This window comes from Notolabrus celidotus, chromosome 20 (genome assembly GCF_009762535.1).
Source record: "Notolabrus celidotus isolate fNotCel1 chromosome 20, fNotCel1.pri, whole genome shotgun sequence".
NCBI lineage: Eukaryota > Metazoa > Chordata > Actinopteri > Labriformes > Labridae > Notolabrus > Notolabrus celidotus.
In genome coordinates this window covers 26472349-26495649 of record NC_048291.1, presented here as the reverse complement: position 1 = coordinate 26495649, position 23301 = coordinate 26472349, and the positions used below count along the sequence as shown (strand labels likewise).

Below are 23301 nucleotides of genomic sequence, written 5' to 3'. Positions count from 1 at the left end.
ACTTTATTCCACTCCTGACTTTCTTCTTTCATTTCTTTAGTGTAAACATCAAATACAAAATTGAAATGCAGTCTAACAAGAGTGTGATTCATCATGCTTGAGGACAAAGAACAAGAAACTACAAGCACAACTTTAACCAACATTCAGGTAAAATCTTGGAGACCAAAATGGTTTAGTTTAAAGAGCAAGAGGAAAAGGATTTCTAGGGATCTACACCACAAACTACAAAAATGAAAGCCTATATTAAATTTAAAATTAGTGCAAAGACAACATTTGAAATTTTAAAACAGAAAAAAAGGTTTATCAAAAATATCTGATCATTTTAAAATGTATAATTTGCTTTAATATTCAGTACCATGTTTTTTAAAGAATCAAAGTCAGCAAAAACTGAGCATTAACCTAGTTATGTTCCAAAGACTCACAACAACGCTCACTATGAGCGTTAATATAAAGGCTGTTAATATAAAAATACATATATTAAAGTTTTAAAAAATTGAATTTTGTCCTTTTAAAGGAAGCGTCTTTGAATTAATTTTCCAAACATGAAAAAGGGAATTTAAAGGTGTAGTTACATTTTTCTTTGATTGTATTTTGACTGTTTGTGTGTGTGTGCATGTCTGAGTGTTTATGTGGAGCTCCTTCTGTGTGTTTACACATTGCATCTCGTGCTTCCGGTGTACAAAGGTGTAATGACACACTGGGACACCAATGCTGTAGCTGCACAGTTAAATGTGTTGCAGCAGATGTAGTTGCACCGTAGGAAACACTGTGAATTTCAAAATATGTGTGAGCTCAAAGAGGCGTGTGAGAAGGAGAATAAAGGAGACATGAAGGAGCATGAAACACACAAAAACAAATGTGTAACTGTTTTAGTCGACTTGAGTTTAGCACTGAGGACTCTTCTGTGCGTGGGTCAGCTCTTGACTCTCTTCTTTGTTTTCATCAGGACTTACAGAAGGTGATAAATGTAACCCAATGAAACCAATTAATTGAAGTGTTATTCTCCTGCAGGCAGCGAGCCGTCATGTTTTACTCTGTTGGTCCTGTAGGTCAAGAGGCTTTCCCTCACAGGCACATCTTAATTGATCAAACTTAATAGGAAATAACTCCCCGTCACGATGAAGCGTGTCTCACCGCTATTAAAGCAAGAATTTTAATGAAGTGTAAGTGCCCGCTTAGCGCCGGCTCCTATAATACCAGATATGCTTCATGTGAGGCATGAAAACAAATTTCAACACCTGCTGCTTACTGCTGTCAGTGAGAGGGCTTAAATAGTATTGTACCCTGACCTTTGGGTGCATTTAGGGGTGCTGTGCACCACACTACACACTCAACGCTCACCATGTAATATACTGGTGTGCATTACGGGCAGACTTGGCCGTTAAATGTCCGATCGTGTTACTTCATTACACACTTTGCATGATGCTGATATGATGGTGACATGTATAGCACGTATAGCCGGGGGACACAATAAGTGTGAGGCTGTAATCTGTGAAGGCCTGCTGGGATGCTTTTCAGGGACTGTCCAGGCTTCCTCTCGTCATGTTGATTGACGGGGCAGGTGCTTCCTCCTCCTCGCTTCACGTTCAGGGTTTCCATGTGTGAACGCAGAGGAGTGTGTTTATGTGACAGGGACTGGAGACTGGATTTAACAGGTTAATGTTTAATGTGATTATTGTCTTGTGGTGGAATGAGATCTTTTACTGCTGTGAAAGTGAAACAAATAATTAAACCTCAAATGCATTTTCAGCCAAAAACCACACAACTAAAGGAAGGTGTTATGCAGAATTATTTCCCTTGACTAATCAATCATTATGCACAAACAGACTGGTCATTCATATGCACATGGCAGAGATAGTTTTTACATTGCTTTAAATGCTGTGACAAAGATTTAGTGAGTGGTTTCCGTTGGGTCAGACTCTTTCAAAGGTCCAAAGATAAGTGACATAATGAGATTAGTGGGAGAGGAAACAAGGAAAACCAAGTTATGTTGTACGCTTGTCTGTAATCTGATAAACATGATCTAATATTCTGACATTTTTTAGGCCTTACACAGTTCAATTACATCATGTGTGAGGATTATTGGGTTAGGAGTTTATATATGAAGAGTTCATTTGCAGAAACAGTTAACTCACTTTTAAAAAATGTTTAAAAGAACATATTTTTCTATTACTAGCTTTTGGTATTATCAATCAACTGAGGTTGGGTGGCTTTGACTAAGTCAAAATGACTTTACTAATCAGAGGTATCTTGAAAATGTAACTTTATTAGGAATCTATACAAAAAAGAAATCTGTTTTTTGAACATTTATAAAAACGGAGTTATCAATTTTTGCAAATTTTGCATATATTCTGCTTATTGCAAGCTTTAAAGCCAAAACATCACCTCCACAAGTGCCTACTGGAGCCAAAGCATGTGCACAAGCAACCTGGCTGGATGTCACACCTGCAACGCCAACCAAAGCATGCATGGTATGTTGAATATGTTAAAGCTCCCTCAGGTGGGTCAAGTCTGCAGAACAGATTCATGTGTTGATTTGAAGCAGACACTGATGACTTTAGAGAGTTTTATGACTCTTGTGTTAGAGTTTGTTACATTTTCTCCTGCTAATCTGATACAGAACGCTGCAGAAGCCTCATTAGTCAACAGAGCTGTCAATCATGATGTCACTTCCCCTCTTTTTAAAATTAAACAACTAATTCAAACTGAACTTGGACTTAAATCAACACGATAACAACTTACTTTAGAGATAGAACCATGTTTGAGAAACACTTATTTGACGTGTTTTTGAATTGCATAGTTTGACAGATGTTCCCTCTGGAGTTATTACAGGGAGCGGGGCTTATGACCAATACTGCAGCCAGTCAGCAGGGGGAGATCTACATCTCTTGGCTTCACCCTTGAGGAAACATCTCAGTCTTGCATGCACCCAAAAGAGGAGAAACTTCTGGTTTAACGTTTGGTCTGTACAGTAAATGTTTTAAGGTGAAATATTAACACTTTGTGGAACGCAGTGCTGACTGATGTTGTCTCTGAAGGTTTCTTCAGCTGTTTTTAACCCCAGAGATGAACAACCATATCAAACACAAATCTGATCATTTTTAAGTCATATTTATCAAATAAACTTAATTAGATTTAAGAAAAGTCAGATTATATGAATGTAAATAATCCTAAAAGCCCTTTTACTTATTTAAATGATGAACATTTCAGCTCTCAGCGATGAGTGCAAACTGCTTTTCATTGCGTCTATATTTAGAGCTTCTTTCAACGCTTTGTGCCCCTAAAATCTGGTAATAGATATTGTAGTTGTAGATCATGGCTGATTATCCTAACAAAAAAAACCTGCATAGTTCAAGTGTCCAGATTTACAGTGTGAAAACGACAGGCTAAAATCAACAGCACTTCCCCTCAGCTTTACTGCAACATTAACCTTGTAACTGCTCCTAAATCACCACATGTACAGGAGGAGGAGGAGGAGGGAGGAGGAGGAGGGTGCACAGCACGTGGTGTAATGCTGACATTGGTGGTCTCCCAGCGACACAGAGCCTTGAGATTTATGAGTTACGGCTGCTATGTGATCGGCAACCTGTTTCATGTGTGTAACCTCCTCCTCCTCCTCTCCCTCCTGCTCTCTGTTATGATGTGTTCTTCTGTAATTATCCTCTGCTTTACATGATGTTCCTTTATTTCCTCTCTGCATCGTTAAAACCATTTCAGGACCATTTCAGGAACTCTGATTTATGTTCATAAATCATTTAAATATTCAAATCAGCATGACGGTGATTTACAGCCTGAGCAAGTTGAATGTGGAGGGACATGTTCTGCATTCCTTCGTGACACAACAGGAAGAGTGCCAAAAACAGTAATTGGTCTACCTATCAGTGGCATGTGTCTGGACAGAATGGGCAAATGGGAACATTAATATGAGGTGAAGTAAAAGATGCATCAACAGGATTAAAAGTATATAAACTTGATTTATATTTGCAGGTAATACTGCTGCTGATATGATGCCTGAAATGACTTTAAGCTCAATTATCTTAATCATGTGTAAAATTCTGTTAAACTGCATTTCAGGAAATGTTTTGAGTCCACATGAAAGCTAGGGTTGGTAGTCACAGAAAACTAGCATGAATTTGAATGTAGCATTTCCTCAGGACTCCGTCTAACCCCTCCCCCCCTCCACCTCGGAGCTCCTCCAAAACGGCGCCTCCGCTCACATGCACGAGCGCCGCTGATTTGTGACCATATGATGGTGACTGATTCCAAACCGGTCCTCAGCACATCGTTTGTGTTTTGCACTACGTCAACTCATGTCTCACTCAGCGGTAAGAAAACACCAAAACATTCTCATCGTGAAAGTTAAAAACACAAACAGGAAGTGTACGCTTTGCAGGAGGCGGGCAGAGCGGCAGGACGGGATTTGATTGGTTTCATCATTTGGCTCCTGATGGCAGGGATTGGTTGGTGTTTTCTCAGGTTTACTCCAGATGTAGATAGAGGCTTTTTTTCACTCTTTTTTAAATGAAGTTAAGGTGTTAACTTATATTTGGGAGCAGGACCACGCCTAAACCCCATCCTCAATCACCTGACAAGCCTACTTAAACATAGCCAGCTTACTCCAACTGCTTGATTCTTCAACCCACCCTCCCTCACCTTACTTTACTGCACTTAACCTATTTCCTTGTCCTCTTCTACTCAACTTGTGCTCGCTCTTTCTATGCCCTGTCTACTTCCAGGTACAACCTGGGTCAAGATCAGCTCCACAACTAATTCATTAATTGTTCAAACTTATATCCTTGTGTGAATCCTTGCTAGTGAAGAACACATTATGTATTGATTGCCATCGGGACATAAAGATCATTTTAACCAGTATAACAAAAAGTGTATCTAAATCTGACGACCAACCCCAGCTTTAACAACGTAAAAGCCGCCTCTTTTGCAGCTTTGCATAAAACCAAATGCATCAGCATTGTTTATGTCCCGCCCCCTGCTGGACATGAGGAGGAATGCAGGTGTCAGACACTTCTGCTCTGGCCAACAAAAGTACCATATCACGCTAATATACCCTGACGTTAGAGTTGTGCTTGCAGCTTTGCAGGTTTGCAGATCATACTTGGTTATAGGTCTATGCAGCCTCGCCATGTGATCTTAAACTCAAACATGCATTTACCAGTAAAAACATGATGTAACCTTCTCTGTCCATGTGTGTTAATTTTAGCCTCTTTTCCCTGTTTGTCACACACTTGTTGAAAGCAACACATGTTCATGTGCGGCTTCAATGTTAAAGCAAACACAGAGGATTCTTCTCCCGGAGATCACAACACTCATGTGTCTCAGTGTCAGTTTCCACCAGCTTCCTGGTAGCTGAACATACATCACAGCCCATGCTGATAGGCCTCCCAGGATGCATTGGCATTTCTGCTGAAAGTGGAAACACATATCTGTCATTTTTAAACAGAAAGAGAAGCTGGAGTGTGAGGGAGGAGACTTGCAAAAGAAGGGTTTACTCTGTATAGTGCGATTCTTATAAAATGCATGAAAACAGACGTAGTGGTTAGCAGCTCCACCCCCATGACCTCTGACTCCACCTGACAGACGCAGCTCTCTTTACTAACAAATGAGCTTCATGCACCTAAACTCTCCTCTTCCCTTCAGCCGCAGTTATCTCCTTATTTCACATGTTGTCCTGCAAGAGGAGGATGTAAAGCAGTCACAGAACAGGGCGCCGGGCCTGTCTGACCCGTGGGGTCATTCTGAGAAAGACCGGCCTGCCGAAGGGACGGGGGCAGAGGCTGTTGAAGTGTTGAAGCCGAACTCTGAGACCCCGAATATAAGAGAATATTCCTCACAGCTGGACACTAAAAACAGAAAGACTGAGTGACATGAGGAAGAGGATCAGAGCTGTTGACACACGGCTACAGGGACATACCGTTTCTTAAGCTGCATCGTTTTGATGCTCTTGTTTTCGCTTTGATCGCAGGAGAACATTCAACAAACAACCAGCTGACGTCTTAAAGGGAAAAAGATCAGTTCTTGTATTTCTTCCAGCACAAATGACTGTTTTTAGAATCATAAAATTACCAAACAGCAACAAAAAAGTAACACAAAGAAATGTGAGAAATTAAATTCTTGTTTGATCCTGTAAAAATTTTTATTTAAAAGATTCCTGCCTCATCCTTTAATTTTTAATATCTGAACTCATTTTGATTCTTATTCTAGAAATGTAAAAACCATCACAGCCTGCTGAACACACTCACAACAAGAGACGCCGCATCTCTGCGGCACTGAAACTAGACACAGACCGTGTAAACATTGATGTGAAGCATTAGGAAAGTATTCCTGCCACTTCTTTGGGAACAGCAGCAGCTGCTCTCATCCCGTTGGAGTAAACCCCGGCTGTATTATGAAGGATTAAACTGCTGAGGAGAGGCTTTCCAGTTCAAACGTGGTAAACTGACACGGAAGAGGTTCTGGTTTCCCCCCATCAGGGACAGGACTGCCTGGCTTTAAAGTGTTTTTAACTGAGTGCATGTCTTTTGCTTACTGTATATTTCTTCTAGTTTTGCCTCCTATTTGAAAATGTTGCACTTTTTCTTTAACTTAAAACTCCTCTGAGGAGTTTAGAACTATTAAAAGTGAATACTGCTGCAGCTTCAGGACCTACAAAAGCAAGTGAGAGCATCAGTGACATTACTTATTATTTTTATACAGTAATCTTAATGCCTGTAAATGCTGCCTCTATGTTCTATTATTAACAAAGACCCAACATCAAGACAGGATCAGATCCAGTCCCATCTTACAGACAGGACTCAGTCTGATCTCATCTTAATCCACCATGAGCAGAGCACTTTGCAGCATTTAGCAAGTTACAGTGGCAAGGACAAACTTCCTTTAACAGGCAGAAACCTCCAGCAGGACCAGACTCATGTTAGACACACATCTGCTGAGACCATCTGAAAGCCCATTTGTTTGTGCACTATTTGCAGACGCAACACAGACGTGCTCCTCCGCCTGCACCTATCAGCTGATGGGGTGTGGGTCTGGGACACCTTTTCACCTTTGAGGAACAGCTGGCGGGGAAATGGAAGGAAAAGGCGGGGAAACTTCTGTGCTAACTGGAGAGCAGAGAGATCTGAAGTTACCTGGTGGTGCAGGTGTGTTTACTGCGAGCTAATGTCCACTAACTAAGAGAAGTATTTACTACTACTGCAGACAAAGCCGAATGGAAGTGCGTCTTCAAAGTAAGTGTTCAGCTTTCATTGTTTTTTATTGCATAGTTGCAAACCCATGATCTGCATGATTTGTTTACATGATCAAAACACACAGTGTGAGCTGCTGCAGGGAGAGACTGACCAGAGATAACAAACTTCACAAACATTACTGTATCTTAGGCATTAGGTTGCAAAACTGAGATGCAAAAATATAAAATGCCACAGTATAACAATGACACCTCCATCATAGACCCGATTAGCTGATAGTGCTAAAACAAACAGGCTTTCTGATGACAGTAAAGTGCTGAAACAATCTCAGTAGAGTGTACACCTAAATCTAAAAGAGTGCTTTGGTCAGAGTGTCTCAAAATTAGCTAAATCACGAGGCAGAATCGGCCCTATCTGCAGAAAGCTATAGCCTAGCTAGCTTGCTGTCTACGCTGGTGTTTCGGTTTAACTTGCGACCGTGTTAACTTGGGACTCTCAGCCGAATGCGTCATGTCGCATACAAGCGCTGTTTGTTTTCACCTTCCCTTTTCCTTTTAATGTCTACACAGAATAAACATTTTAAATAGTTATTTATCTGAAGTCCTTTTAAAATTAACATTCAACACAAGTTTAGATGATGAGGGATCCAAAACGGAAGTGGATCCTCAGCTAATAGTCAACAGTCCAGTGTGATGTTATAACCAGGTTACTCTTAAAGAGCAGTTTTTAATAAGATAAGATAAGACAAGATATTACTTTATTGATCCCCCGGGGGGGAAATTCAGTTGTTACAGCAACCCAGACATAAGTACAATCAAGAAAGAAGTTTCAATAAGTACAAAATAAAAATAAAACAAAAAAATAAAAACAAAATAACATAAAATAAAATAAAAATAAAAATAAGTAAAATAAAATAGATAAATAAAGCTAGAGTACAATTTAGATATATACAATGTTACAAATGGAATTTAAATTAAATAGCAGTAATTGCTGGCAGTATTAAAAAATGTTTCAGTAGTGACAGGTTGACATGGTGTGATTATTCAAAAACTATATTTCAAAAACTCTTTCTTCCACCTCAAAAACATCGCCTGTCTCCGCCCCTCCCTTTCCTTCACAGCAGCTGAAACTCTCATCCACGCCTTCATCACCTCAAGACTCGATTACTGCAATAGCATCCTCTACGGTTCACCCAACACCCTCCTCAACAAATTACAATACATAAAAAAACTCAGCTGCACGCCTCCTCACTCATACCCGCTCCAGAGACCACATCACCCCAGTCCTCCAGAACCTCCATTGGCTTCCCATCCCCTTCAGAATACAGTACAAGATCCTCCTCATCACCTATAAAGCCCTCCCTAACCTAGCTCCCTCCTACCTCACCGACCTTCTGCAGCCATATAATCCCTCCCGCAACCTCCGCTCCACCAACGCCAACCTCCTCACCCCTCTCACCAAACCCAAGCACCGAACCTGGGGGGACAGGGCCTTCTCTGTCGCTGCCCCCACCCTCTGGAACTCTCTCCCCCAACACCTCAGATTCTCTCCCTCACTCACCAAATTCAAATCCGGACTCAAAACACACCTTTTTACAAAGGCTTTTAAACTATAATTGATTGTTTTTTTCTTGTTTTGTTTTATTTTGCTGCCTTGCTTTTCTTTGCTTTTTTGCACTGTTTTCCTTTGCTTTGCTTTTCTATTGTATAATTGTATTTTCCTGTAAAGCGCTTGGAGAACCTTTTAAAGCGCTTTGATAAATAAAATGTATTATTATTATTATTATTATTATGGTTGGTAATGACAAATGAAGCATAAATAGAAAGAATATTTGTATGTAATATGACCATGGGTTGTAGTTAGAATAGTAATGTAATATAACATAATATAATATAGCAAGATAATTATATAATACAGTATATTATACATTATAATGCCAGCAGCAGTCAAGAGAAAGTTCGGGATGGGATGATGGAGTGTGACAGACAGAGCAGGGATGTTATGGATCTGTTCATGGGGGGGGGGTGTCAGTGGTCAGCATGGTGCAGTCTCTGGCCTCCATTACTGTTCAACAGTCTGATGGCGGTGGGCACAAAGGAGCACCTGAAGCGTTCAGTCTTGCACCGTGGTGGAATGATGCGCTGACTGAACGAGCTCCCCATCAGCCACAGCTCATCATGGAGAGGGTGAGAGGGGTTGTCCAGGATGGCTCGCAGTTTGTCCATCAACCTCCTCTCAGCCACTGACTCCAGACTGTCCAGTTCTAGGCCAACCACAGAGCGGGCCTTCTTTACCAGCTTGTTGAGCTTGCTGGCCTCACCCGTCTTGATACCTCCACCCCCAGCACGCCACAGCAAAGAAGAGAGCACTGGCCACCACAGACTGATAGAAGGTCTTCAGAAGCCTGCTAATGAACACATGGAGCATGCTGACAGCCATCTAAAAATTGCCAGATGAATATGTGACCAACACAAAGTACATGTTACTTATGATTTTTTTTTTTAGGTTAAATGTGTGATGATAAACCCCATGACGGCTTAACTACGGTGGGCCAAAAGGGACAAAATAGCACCCAATAAAATAACAAACGTGTTTATGATGGCTGGAAAAATAAGTACATTATAATTTTACAATAACAGAGGATTTAAAAATAATAATAATAAACTTAAGATTTACCTTTTTAATCTGGCTTTTAACTTGGAGTAATTTCATTTTAGCACTGGACTGCATTATTACCATTATGACAATTATTTTAACATAATTTGTATTTATTTTATCTTATTTTATTATATTTTGATATTTATTTTTCTGATGTTATTTTATATGATTTTATTGTAATGATTAAATTTTATTTTTCTGGTGTTATTTTATTGATTTGACAGTCAGTTTTTATTTTAAAGTATTTTATATCCCTTTCCTCTCCACTTTTACCGATTTCTGTTGTTTTCTGTCTCTGTTTTTTTGTGAAGCACTTTTGGCTGCATACCTGAAAGTATGTAAAATGTTATATAAATAAAAATGAGTTGAGGATGAGGAATAAAATTGGGCAAGAGACAACTTTGCTTTCCAAAAAGGAACCTAAAAAGACTAAAAAACGTGTTTAAGATTTAAGAGACCATTTCCAATTTTTTTTTATTCCCTTGACTTAATTAGGATTATCATCCCCTATCATATTTAATGTTTATATTAATACGCATGTCACAAATGGAGCGACGCCTGCGAGCTAGTTCAGGCAGCTAGTTCACGTCACATGTCCCACTCTCTTATCCATCATCCAATCCTGCCCTCTGCCTCTCAAATTGGCGGTCTATTTAAACTGGGAAACAATCTCCCATCTCTCCCTCTGCCTGTCAACGCCTCTGCTGCTGCATGCCATTGCTGATATTTTCTTCTTCCCCGCCGCCTCCCCAGCTTCCACCTGCAGGCTCCGGGGGTGTTCAGTATGTTTTGCTAATCACTCCTCAAAGTCTGCATGTAAACGTATCTGCAGGGAGTGATGAGGCCGGAGCCTGGGCGCCAAACATGAATATGTATTTGCTGCTACAATAAACAATTTAAACGCGAGTTGTCTGACTGAACTACTTTTTTCGCCTCAACTCACTTTCTTCTAATTAAACCATATAATTAAGAGCACCCACTTTCTTCTACCTACACTCAGACTCACCCAGCCACAGATCCTAAGAAATAAAAATATAGATTCATCCTCCTGCTGCTTTTATTGCTAATAAAACTCATTTAGTCAAACTCTATACGCATAAAATGTAATTGAAATATCTAAGTACATCGCTTTGTTTGAAAACAAGATACAGGTTGTATTACAGTATAGGATCACCTGATCATTAACCCAATGAGCCGGTAAACAGCTGAATCTGACGCTCTCAGTTAGAAAAAGCATCTTCAGTCAAACACAAGAAGAAGAAGAGGTGTCAAGTAATAAATACTTTATTTTCACATTAGTATTAAAAATGCAGTCACCTGCAGGGCACGATATCTCTGTACTGTACAGATCAAACTTCTGTGTGTGTGTTCAGCCTTCTTAAATAGCATTATGTACAGCATAAATCTGTCTGAGTTAGTTCTTGTTCAGGAAACGTTGTCATCATGTCGATCATCTTCCTCCTCCGTTAGCTGCTCCGCCCCCGGCTCCTCCGCCTGATTGGTCCTGAGCGCCTGACATCATCAGGAAGAGGACGAGCGGCACGATGTACATCCACTAGAGAAGAAGAAGAAGAAGAAGAGATGGAGGTAAATATGAGGAGGTTTGTTTTGGAGTAAACTAATTTAGTAGTGATCACAGAAAACGTTTCCAGATTGGTCATCCCAGATTAGGTTTAGGTTATTTTCTGAACAGAAGGAAAAGTGAGTTTAGGAGTGGGTGAGAGAGTGGAGGATAAAGAGGAGATCCCAGGATCAAACAACAAACACATGTCATGGTTTTCATCCAGACAGAAGAGATTTAACATGTTGATTATTAGATTACAGGCTTTGTTGTACAATTTATCCATCTTTAGTGTGTTTGGTGTTGACCCTGAGGAAAACGGTTACAGAGTAGAAACAAAGGTCGAAGTGTGTGGGAAACAAAGTGAAGGGTTCAGTTAGTTGTATTACTGAGGAGAGAAAGATGATCTGAGAGAGGAGGAAGGGGGACAGAACGAGCCACAAGTAAGGAAACAGTACTTCAGTGGGAATCAGCTCTGCTCTCTTCCTCCCCCTGCTGGGGGCTGTGCTGAATTGGTGGCCATGAGGAAGATTGCACCTCCAAGAATCAAATACCACTGGAACATAGCACAGCACCGAGTCAACACACTGGTCACTAAACACAGCAACACACACACACACACACAACAACAAAAATCTGGAGGACAGGAGCTGAGAGAGGATGAAGTCAGCTTCCATGTGTTTCAAATCACAGAGGTAGGATGGAGAGATGCTCGTCATGACTGCACAAGATTTTAAATTCAAGTCTGCAGCATCAGATCAAACCCTGTATAGATGTCTGTTCTAAACTTGAGGATCTTACAGATTGACAGCTCAAGGTGGGATGTTTACACCTCTATTACAGTTCATCTGCAGTGTGCAAAACAACGAGGAGGAGTGTTGCAGTGAAGTCACTCCACCTCTGTAACGCAGTCAGAGGTAGTAACAGCGGTGGGATGGGTGGTGTGGAGTCTGAGCTTGCAAGGTGGAACAGCTGTGTGCTTACACGGTCTGCATGTTGCGCTTTCTTAACGTGGTAATGCACCGAGAGTTCAAAAGCAAAGTTATGTCAGAACTTAAATTCAGCGGAAATGCAACGTGTAAGCCGCTCCTGACTCGATGCCCAGGACGTGCGTCTGAACTTGAAATGAACCGGAGTGATTCAGTTGAATAAACTTAAGGCGATGAGTGTTGTGAGTGCTGTCAGACAGACTCTGCTGCAGGTTTTTAGGCTGTCTGACGCCCCAAAGAAGTGAGGTCTTTGGGGCAGGTTCCAGACTCGAGCAGGAGTAAATCCACCAGAGGAGTCTTTTTTAATGTTTACTGAAAATCCAAAGTGAATCTACCGGTTATGATCACACAGGAGGAAGTGATATCCTGGAGTAAATCGCTCATGCAGCTTGCATCAAGTTTATGGAAATGTAGTTAAAGCATGTCGTTATGATATTCCTTTTCTCTTCTCCCTTCTGGTGTAATGTTTGGAGATCTTTCCAAATCTTTTTAAAGCAGTTTGAATCAGAATCCTCCTCATCCCTTGACCTTGTTTGTCTTTTTTGCGTGGGGAGGATTGTGTAGGAAGAGCAGGTTGTAGATCAAATAGATCCTATTTCCTTTTTTTGTTTGTCAAGCATGAAAACATCCCAGTGTTCAGACATCTTTCATGTCTAAAAACACGAATGCAAACAGTGATAAATCTTTAAACACCTCAACACATGAGAGAAGGTGTTCTTCCCCCTGATTACAAGAGAGTGAGATCAGGCTGCAAGATGAGATCTATAGTGGTTTGTCGTCCTGCTTCTGTCTGTTTGTAGATCAGTTTTTGGTGCTGATGATGCCAAATGACTCTAACACGGGACTTCCACCAGATCTGTGTCCGGTCCGTCTCTAATCCGCTGGAGTCATGTGACCGAGGTTCTCTCCATGTTGTCTTTCTGGTCCTCTGAAAACCTCTGACCTGTTGACTCCAGGCCTGGCTCCCCTCATCATGACTTTGGTTTGTTGTTGTAGTTAAGTGAAATACGATCTGGTGATAACACCGAGTGTTTTATTCTGAAAATTAACCGGATGTTTTCATTTTGTTTTGGTGAAACCTGACTTCCTGTCCCGCTCCATCTGCTCTGTTGAGATTGATGCGTCGTGCTCCGGCGTCCGGCAAAAATAGAAGTCTTGCGTAGAGAGACAGAGACGCAGCCGGAACGCAACGGAGCGGATCCAGTGGAAGTTAACACATTGACTAGAATAGAAACCTATCAGATCAGGTGCTGTGAGGGATCAGAGACGGACCGGACACAGATCTGGTGGAATTTAGACGTAAACAGGGAGTTCATGTTCAACCCTTCAGGTTTGAAAACACCTCCAGGACTACAACGCATCTCTTTTTGTTGGTCTGGTCTAAATGAACTGAATTCAGGTGTGAAATCCAACCAGGAAGTAAAACCCAAATATTCAACCAGTTTGACTTCTAAGGAGACTTTCTCAAAAGAACTTAAGTGACCTTTCTGCTTTATTAAACTCATGCTGGAGGCGAGTTGTGTGTAAAAAGTTGGAGCTAAATAATGGATGAACTTAATAAGCATTTTTATGTATTCATTAACTGTACGAGCCATTACAGAGATCAGAGCACACTTACTAAAGGCAGGGAGTGAATCTGTAGGCACAGCCTGCCAGCCTTATCAGCACTTTTCAGTTTTCAGTGGGAGTACTTACATATTTAGCAAAGAAGGATTTCTGCTCCTGTGGATTCTTCCCTTTCTTCTCCGTTTCCTGCTCCATTCGTTCAAGGAACAGAGCCGTCTCAGGTCTGGAGGAAAGCAGGCAATTAGTATTCAAACAAACCCCAAAACAGAAGGTTGTGTTCAGAAAGCAGAGAGACTCGTTCTACCTGTGGGGGGGGGGAATGATGTAAAGCTGCTTCGCACAGATAAATATAACCGAATCAAAGAAACCTGAGAGAGCAGAGAGGGATTCACTACAGCCGACAGCCGCAGATGGATGGCAGCAATTTAACTCATCAAGTACTGACCCTGGTGCGTTGACGGGAGCCATGATGCCGAGCGTGGTGTTGAAAACCTCCAGATCAACCTCGTCCTCCACCTCAGTGCCCCTGCAGGCTCCGGGAAGAGTTACTATGGAGACGCCGATGATGTACCCAGAGACGTCGGTGTGAAGGTTGATGACGTCGCTCAGATGGGACTCAACCATGGCGCACTGAGGAACAGAGAGAGAGAACAGAGACTCAGGAACAGCATCAGAGTCTTTAATGACGCCCCGCGGGATCAGGATGACAGCTGCTCTCATTCAAGAGAAAATTAAACGACGACAGCGTCACAGAGAAATACTAAAAACATGCAGACTTCTTATAAATACAACACTACTTTATTACTCCTCTGTGTCAAATACTCAATCCTGATTGCTCCCCTAAATGGTGATTTATTCTAACAGCAGAATCAGAGCTACACATCATATCTTAAGGAGTCTGTCACATCGCCCCTCTGCCTGTTGACACTGTGGTAAAAACATTACTGTGGTCTCTGGCTGGTTTTAAAAGTGGGGAAATAATGACAGTCAGTGGACACAGATGTGAGAGCAGCCTGAGGACCACCCATCAATTTTTCATTATCCTTCACATAAATTCTCAAAAAAAAAGATCCATAGGTAGCAAATAATAGCATTAAACTGCAGCAGATTAGTGCATATCTGAAAAATAAAGCTTTAAAATGTGAATTAAAAATGCACTATGTATTTAGTATTCTTTGTTTACATGAGGACATACGAGTAATTGGGACCAGCTTCACTTGAGATAGAATCCAGTGTGGACTTGTTAGTTCTGTGTAAACCTTGTGATCTAATTAAAGCAAAACAATAAGAGGAGGCTGAAACACAGGATGCATTTGGCTGTAACACAAAATATCATCCACTACTAGTCCAAAGAGGTTAATTGGGTCTGACACTGTATACTATAGGAAGACAGTTATTTTCACTAGACCAGTGTGTTTTTCTTTTTTTAACTTCAAATGTTTCAACTACAAATTTCCTGCAGTCTTCTTCAGAAGAGTCACATGGGCTGTTTTTGAAACGGCCTGCTACATACTACTTACGAATGTAGTAGGCAGTAGGTACTGTCTAAGTTTTGAGTCTTTAAACAAAGTTTATTTAGTGGCAAAGTCTTGATTTAAAGTTCCTCTTAAATACCAAAAAAAAGGTTCCATGACGTTATCATTTTGTCCTCATCAATTTTTTATGTAACTTAATCACCTGTCATTTACTCAAGCTTTTGTAAAAAGTGGGAATATAACAAGTGGAACTACCTCCCTATGGAGGGTCAATAAACTATCTTATAAATAATTACATGATTGACGAGCCTGAGGAAGCGCCTGGCAAAGCACATTGTTCACTCACAGTAAAGTCTGAGTAATGTTATTTCAGTGTGCAGCGCTCTACAACAACAAAGCTGTAAACCCGAAAGCAATATTCAAACCACAATAAAGTTTGCTGCATTGTCCTACATCATCGCAATCAACCTTGTTAAGGGAGAATAATTTAGATTGAGATGAAGACTTGTCAAATATCGAAGTGTTAATGTGCTGATACTCTCACTTCTCTGATAATGATCATAATCTCTTGGTGAAGATGTATTAAATACATACGGCTCTAACGAATGCAGTGAGGTATCCGTCCATCTGGCGCTCTGTCTGTCGATCTGCCTGCAGGAAAACACGAGGAACTCTGATCCTGTACAGACCGTCCACTGCTGCCACTTCCTGTAGAGACATCCAGAATCAAAACATGTCAGAGGTGCAGGATCATCCTTCTGTTTACAAGTAAGCAACTCTGTCACAGTCCCATAGTCCATCATGGCATTAAGCCCATCATGTCTTACCTTCAGTTTGATCCTGTCCTCTTCAGAGAGCTGGTTCTGACTTAAAGACACGCTGGGCTCTCTGCCTGCTTTTAACACCAGAGATCCACGTAGCCGAAAGTTTGATACATCATCTGAGAGGAGGAGGGGGACAGCAGGTAGAGAGAGGACATCAAGGAGGTTGGGGAAATGATATTTAAACATTAAATTCCTTTGTGATTCAGAGGACATTTAGAAAGTGAGCTCTGTATGAGTAGATTAAAACATAGGCAGCTTTGCAGAGCTTCAATAAGTGTATAGATGCATAAAAACACAGATCAGTGACTGAGGTTTGGGTTGAAGGTCTCTCCATTCATTCATGGCGTCATAGCTGGATGCTGCTCAGCTAGCTTAGCAGCATCATCATCACATCTTTCATATGAGACACGACATCACTTTCAAACACTCGTCCTTACCGATTTCAAAGGAGTGATCCAGAGGAACAGAGAATCCACTGAACTCAGCATCCATGGCCTCTCCGACCTGTCAGGGAAGGGAACAGTTAGCTTCAAGCCGGTTAAGCTAATGCTAATTACACAGCTAGCAGGTGCAGCTTCCGGTTAAACGGGAGTTAATTAGCACAGTTAGGATGATTTAATCTATTACTCACCCTCCTGCCGTTATTACAACACACATAGTCCGTGTACACAGCAAACAGAACAGCAAAAATAACAGCAATATTGGATTGTAATAGGCGAGCCATGTCGACGGCTATGGACACCGGAAGAGACTGTCAAGCTTCCGGTAAACAACAGGAGCACTTCCGGTGTGGTTTAACAAAATAAAAGTCCCAAATACATATCCGCTGTATTTTGCTTTTCCTGTAATAAGTGCTCATTTAGAAGATTGTTTTGGGCAAATAGTGACGCCTCTGTGTATGGAAGCCCTAACTGGACATGCAACTGTTGTTTCTTTGTACACTTCTTTATTATTAGAGGTGTACATATATCTATTATTTTTTACTATATTTTATTTTATTCTTATTTTATTTATTTATTAGATTTTTTTTTAGCACATTTCCCCCAATGGGGATCAATAAAGTCTATCTATCTATCTATCTCTCTCTCTCTCTCTCTCTCTCTCTCTCTCTCTCTCTCTCTCTCTCTCTCTCTATCTATCTACATATGTACATCCATCCATCCATCCATCCATCCATCCACTCGGTTTTCCTTCAATATCGAGCTAATCCATGTTTTTTAAATTATTTTTCTCAGTATTTTCACTTAATTTCAGTGTCAGACGAAAAAAACAACAAACAGAAGGAAAGAATGGAAGACAAAAAAACTACAGAAATATAAAAGAAAGACAAAAAAGAGATGAAATTAAGAAATATGTAAAGAAAGAATGAAAGAAAGAGACAGACAGACAGACAGAAGAAAGAGAGAACAAAACAAAAACAAGAAATGAAGAGAGATGGAAAGATAGAAATAAAGAATGAGAGACAGAAAGTTACAAAAAGACAGAAAGAGGGAGGGGCAGAAAAAGAATTACAGAAGTAAAGAAAGAGAGAAAGAGAAGGAAAGAAAGAGACAAAAATTTGAATGCAAAAATAGAAAGAAAGACAAAGAGGACAGAACTAAAGACAGAAGGAAAAGAAGGAGAGATAATACTTTACATTGTGTGTGCTGAGCTCTTAAAGATGTGTGACGGTGACTTGTCTGCACTTTGTTAAAATAAACCTCTGAATATAAGCACTTACTTTTGATTTCATCGTTGTGTGGCTCTGGATGTTACAGAGTTGTCACCGTCTTACTCTTTGAATTAGTATTTTTAGCATTTTGTTTTCTCAGTAGGTTCATGTCTGTTGACAGAATTCAACTAATGAACCGGCTCTGAATTTGTGCTGCTGTCTTGTAACCTGTCAAAAGCAGTTTCTAGTATAATTTCAGTTTGTTCTTCTTGGTGAAGTAAAGAGGTTGTTTCTATTTCTGGCTTTTTCTAAATTTCAGCTTAGTGGTGCTCTTTTATTCTGCCTCCAGCAAAGCAGGCGCTACAGGATGAATAATTCACCTTAAAGACATGTAGAGTTGTTTCTGTGCGGGGAAATGTGACGGGCTTTTAAGCTTTGAATTATGTTGTTTTCTTTAGACAGCCATGAAACCTTTTTCTATTTACAGCATCAAGTAATGTAATGCATGATTATGATTCATACTTTAAGATCAGGGGGGTTTGTAGCATGGTTTCTCTTTCCTTTACATCACAATGAATGACACCTCCACCTTGGACTGAGTGATGTGGGTTATCTGGATGCACCGACACATCTCAGACCAGCAGAGGCTGCTGACAGACCAGAAAAGGCCTCCATCCTTCCTCTCGCTCTCCAGCCTCTCCAAAGAGTCTAAAAGTGCCATTTTATTATCCGAGTGATAAATATTTATGTCCTGTGATGCAGAGGGTTGCTTGTGTTTTTAAACTCTTTAGTCAGCATTGTTCCTCAGCAGGTTTTTTCTCTGAAGGAGTAAACCTGCACTGAATCACACAGAGCAGGAAACTGCAGTTGCACTCCCACTCTGTGGGTCTAAAGCACCGTGCTGTATCCAACATATGTCGTCATCCTTCTAGTGAGATGAGCTGCCATTCACAGCAGATCTGACTTTCACTACTCAACAGTGCATCAATACTCAGGAGCCAAAGTTCTCCCTTCGTCTGGCTGTAAAACTGAAAAAGAAGATGCAACCTCTTTTCTATTGTTTTAACAACATAATTAATCTAAAGTAAATAATAGTTTCCATTTTACAATAAAGGAACGCATTCAAGGTTTCTTTTCATTGCACATTGACTTTATATAATTCCCTCCTTTTGTAAGATTTGTAGCCAAACTACTTCCTCGATTGACGCTGACGTCCCTGGTGACGTATTTGAAGCCAACGCATGCTCTGAGAAATGTCAAAGATCCTTCAGGTGGGTCCGGTCTGCAGAAGAACAGAACCTTGTGTTGGTTTGAAGCAGACACTCACAGTCATGAAGAGCTCAATGACTCTTTTCTTAGTCTCACCGTTCTTCCTCTACTCTTCTAACTAGGTAAAAACCGCTGCTGGAGCCTCATTGGTCAACAGAGCTGTCAATCATGATGTCACATCCTCTTGTTGTTTTTTTTGGTTTTTTTTAAGTTATATTTTTGCCCTTTTTGCCTTTATTGTATAGGACAGCTGAAGAGAGACAGGAAATGTGGGGAGAAGAGAGCGGGGGAAGACATGCAGGGAATGGTCGAACCGGCGACCCCTGCGATGAGGACTATAGCCTCTGTATGGGGGGGGCTTAGATTGCTAGGCCACCGGGGCCTATAACATTTTAAAATCAAATAACTACACTTCTCTGAAAATAATAATATAATAATACAGTTTATTTATATAGCACCTTTCTAGAACAGGCGTCACAAAGTGCTTCACAGTAACAGAATAGAAAGCAACAAGCAAGATGGAAGTAGACAAAACACACAAACACAACAGACATTAAAACAGGTTTTCAACTGCTTTTTAAAAATGACCACAGTGTGCACAGCTCTCAGTTCCGGTGGAATACTGTTCCAAAGTTGTGGAGCAACAACCTCAAAAGCACAGTCACCTTTAGTTTTTAATCTGGTACGAGGGACAGAAAGCAATCCCTGAAAAATGAACTTTTGCGCTTAAATCAGCATGATAGGAACTATCTCTGTCAGAAAACACAACTTAAATATCTACAGGACAAGATTAGCAAATAGATGAGATATCACTTTGGCCACAGGGGACGCCAAAGTCAACACAAAGGGAAACTTCTTAACAGGAGCTTTAAATCTAAAATAAAAATGACTGTAAAGAGAAGTGAATTGTGAAAAAGTCAACCTGCCACTTGACTAAATGGTGATTCAAGTAGTTGTGAATCTTTTTTTCCAACATGATACCCCCTTTGAATTTTTTTGAATAATCTCAGCACCCCCTGACAAGTTTAAATATCTCATATAACCAAAATGAAGACATTCTCTTTCTTTATTTTGTCCTTTATTAATTCTGGAAGAGGTTTAAGTAAAAAGAAAGAACTGAATAATCAATCTCTTAGATATCTTTGGGTGTCTGTTCCTTTATTAGACCGGACAGCTGAAGAGAGACATAAACATGGGGGGTGTTGAAAGAAGGAGCAGACATGCAGTGAAGGATTGCGACCACGAGTTGAACCAGTGTCCACTGCAACAGGACTTCAGCCTCTGTACACTTAAGCTTCCTGTACTTGTGCTATTTTAGGGAATAATGAAAGACAAATACTTTTCAAATGAACATTTAAAAGTACCTGAAGTACCTCCTACAGTTCTCCCAAGTACCCCTCATGGTTCTTGTCCCCCTTTAAGGGAAACACTCGATAAATAAAGCTCTCATTGAGACGCCTGTGGGAATGTACTGAACCACCTGAAAGGTGTACAGCATGCAGAGGACAAACGACTCCTGGTGTCACAGAACAGCTCTCCCTTCATGCCTTGCTTTATGGCAGCGACTCAGGCCTCGCTTTGTTCGCAGCGTTCCTGTAACTCACAAGGATCAGCGAGCACTGAAACCAATGCGTGGAACCCACCGGACCAGAATTTATGGACTGCTGCTCCTCGTCTCCTGGCCCTGCCTGCTCTGGATTCTGGCTCCAGTCGCTAATCTAACGTGTTTTGCAGTTGCCAAACCCCCTGTTTAACAATCCAAGAGTCAACAACGGGGCAGAATGTCTGTGACCTGGATGACGGAGAGCCAAAACTTCAAAGTATCAAAGTAGAGCGAAAAGAGAGAGGGTGGAGCAGCAGCAGGTTTCTGCCGAGTTTGATTGATGTGATCTGTTTCTAGATGCTTATTTCTGGCTGAGGAGTTCTGCTGACACGCAAGAAAAACCCTCTGTGGATGCAAGAGAGAGGCATCCATCATTTTAAACTTCAACATTTGTGCATCCAATAGCTGAAAAGTAGTTTTTGGATCCAGGGTGTGATTCTTTACAGTTTACTGATATGAAGAAGTCAAGAATGATTGTTCTTTGAAGCGTCCAACTCTTACCAAACAAAGTCAGCGAGGGCCAAACCCGTCGTTTTTTAACATTTGTGATCACGAGAGTCATTAAGGATTCATTTTATGTGTACATTCCTCACAAAATAGATCACAGATCTACCTTAATCCACATGAAAAGTGACCCCATGACTTCTGTAGACTGTAAACAAAATTAAAAACAGAACCAGAGTTGATGATTTCCAGCACAGCACCTGTTTCTCCCTGATTTTCCGCCTGAGATCACAGAGGGACAACATGTTTTTGAAATTCAAATTGTTTTTGATGGGCTCACATTACAGTGTCCCCCTGTCTGGGCTCCTGTTGTTCAGTCTGCATGGAGCATATGGCGACTGAAGCATGCGATTCCCCGGGGCTCTGTCTTTGAAACTATGCAGGCCAATCCGGTATGAGTTCCCCCCCCGTACTGGGACAGCCCATTACTCTCTGTCATCGCCCCAAACAACGGTGTCACCTTACTATTCTTAGTCAAAAATGAAAGCATGGATGTATTCATGTGAAACAGCAAGATAAGGACTTTCACTTTGAAGGAAGACGCTGTCACATCGAGTATTAAAAATGGAGCAGCGTGAACGATGAGACAGAAAGTCACAAACTGTTTTGGAACGTGTCCAAAGGTTTGAATGAAATCAGTCTCTTCAGTTCGACAGCAGTGACCCCAATTACATTATGAAGAGTAAACTAAATGCTGAGGGATGTTTCAGAGACGGGCGTTCCTCTGATGTGTTAAAAACTGGGAGATAATTGTTTTATACTTTTACATTTCTCAAGTATTTTAGAGAGCGTTGATATCAACTATACCACAAGCCCAAGCAGTAACCTCTTGTTTTGAAGAATGAAGCTAAAACAGAAGTGTCAAAACCTGCAGTTCCTTAAGTGTCCACTAGAGGCTGGCTCCAAAAGCCAAAGACTCTCCATCAGAGCCAATATTAAAAAGCCAATCGCTACCGAGGGATATGTGCTGGTACAAAAACAGCCTCAGTCTTTTTAACTCATGCATTTTGATTCTATCAGGGGCGAGAGTTATGAATTATTAAGCATAATTGGGGGCGTGGCTAATTTGACTGACTGATGGGAGTGTAGCAGCAGCAGCAAGGTGGCAAGGCAATGACCTCAGCTCCACCTCTTCGCTGGTTCTAGATTGGAGACAGAGAATTAAGCTGAAATCAGCATTTCCAATATGGCGACCACCGTCTTTGGAGTTCATAATGCTCCTTCAGATACCACTAGGTGATGTCACAGAAAATACTACCATCTTTTAAACAGTCTACATACTGATTGCAGATCAAACTTGATTCAATAAGATACAAATGTAGGAGAAAAAGTTTCAAAGTTAAATAAATCTCATCAATTACAACTTTTGAAAAGTAGCATATCTCTCTAACTCTCAAAACAGGGCCTATTTACATGCCAGGTCTTAAGCCCCGCCCCCCAAAAAGGCTCGACCGAACCCCCAAAAATGTTGTAATGAAAACATTCATGAATTAAGAAGAGTTTTTGGGCCTATATCTATACTTATACTTAATTTAGATGTATATTTAATAGTGGTGCAACGGATCATCGTTGATCCGTGATCCGTACGGATGCCTCTCCACGGTTCGGCACGGACGTGGTCCGCGGATCGGTTGATGAAAAAAAAAGGTTGCGCGTCAACTCACTCGTCAAGCGCAGTGGTTGTCATGGCAAGTGAAGGAGCAGAGGAACATTATAACCCTCCTGCATCTTGGAAGTCACATGTATTGGAGCATTTTGGTTTCCCTGTGAAATACAGTGAATGCTGAATGTGCTTGAGCCACGTTATGAAATTCCGTCGCGCACCCACTAGACCAGAGGCCGTCAATACGCGGGCCGCATCTGGCCGCCTATTTGTGGCCCCCGAACTGTTATTCCTTCACTCTGTGTTTTGGTCGGGTCACCGCGTGTTTACCAGGATTTTTTTCTCCATGTCAACGATACGCAGACAGGCTGTTACTGGGTCACTTAGAGTCCAATGCTG

The 23301-nt window shown here is 41.1% G+C and overlaps 1 protein-coding gene across 2 annotated transcripts; it reads right to left on the bottom strand.

The window, feature by feature from the left end:
- Positions 1 to 11125: 11125 nt before the first annotated feature.
- emc10 (ER membrane protein complex subunit 10) lies at positions 11126 to 17069 on the bottom strand. Of its 2 annotated transcripts, XM_034711775.1 has the most exons (8): positions 16904 to 17069; positions 16710 to 16776; positions 16276 to 16388; positions 16043 to 16156; positions 14419 to 14603; positions 14103 to 14196; positions 11877 to 11974; positions 11126 to 11412 (listed from the first exon to the last, which is right to left on the bottom strand). In XM_034711775.1, exons 1-7 carry the CDS (start codon positions 16994 to 16996, stop codon positions 11888 to 11890), a joined length of 753 nt encoding a protein of 250 aa, XP_034567666.1. In that variant the 5' UTR covers positions 16997 to 17069; the 3' UTR covers positions 11126 to 11412; positions 11877 to 11887. The 2 variants fall into 2 exon arrangements, with proteins under 2 accessions (XP_034567666.1, XP_034567665.1); XM_034711774.1 differs by lacking the exon at positions 11877 to 11974 and having other exon boundaries at positions 16904 to 17068.
- Positions 17070 to 23301: the final 6232 nt, after the last annotated feature.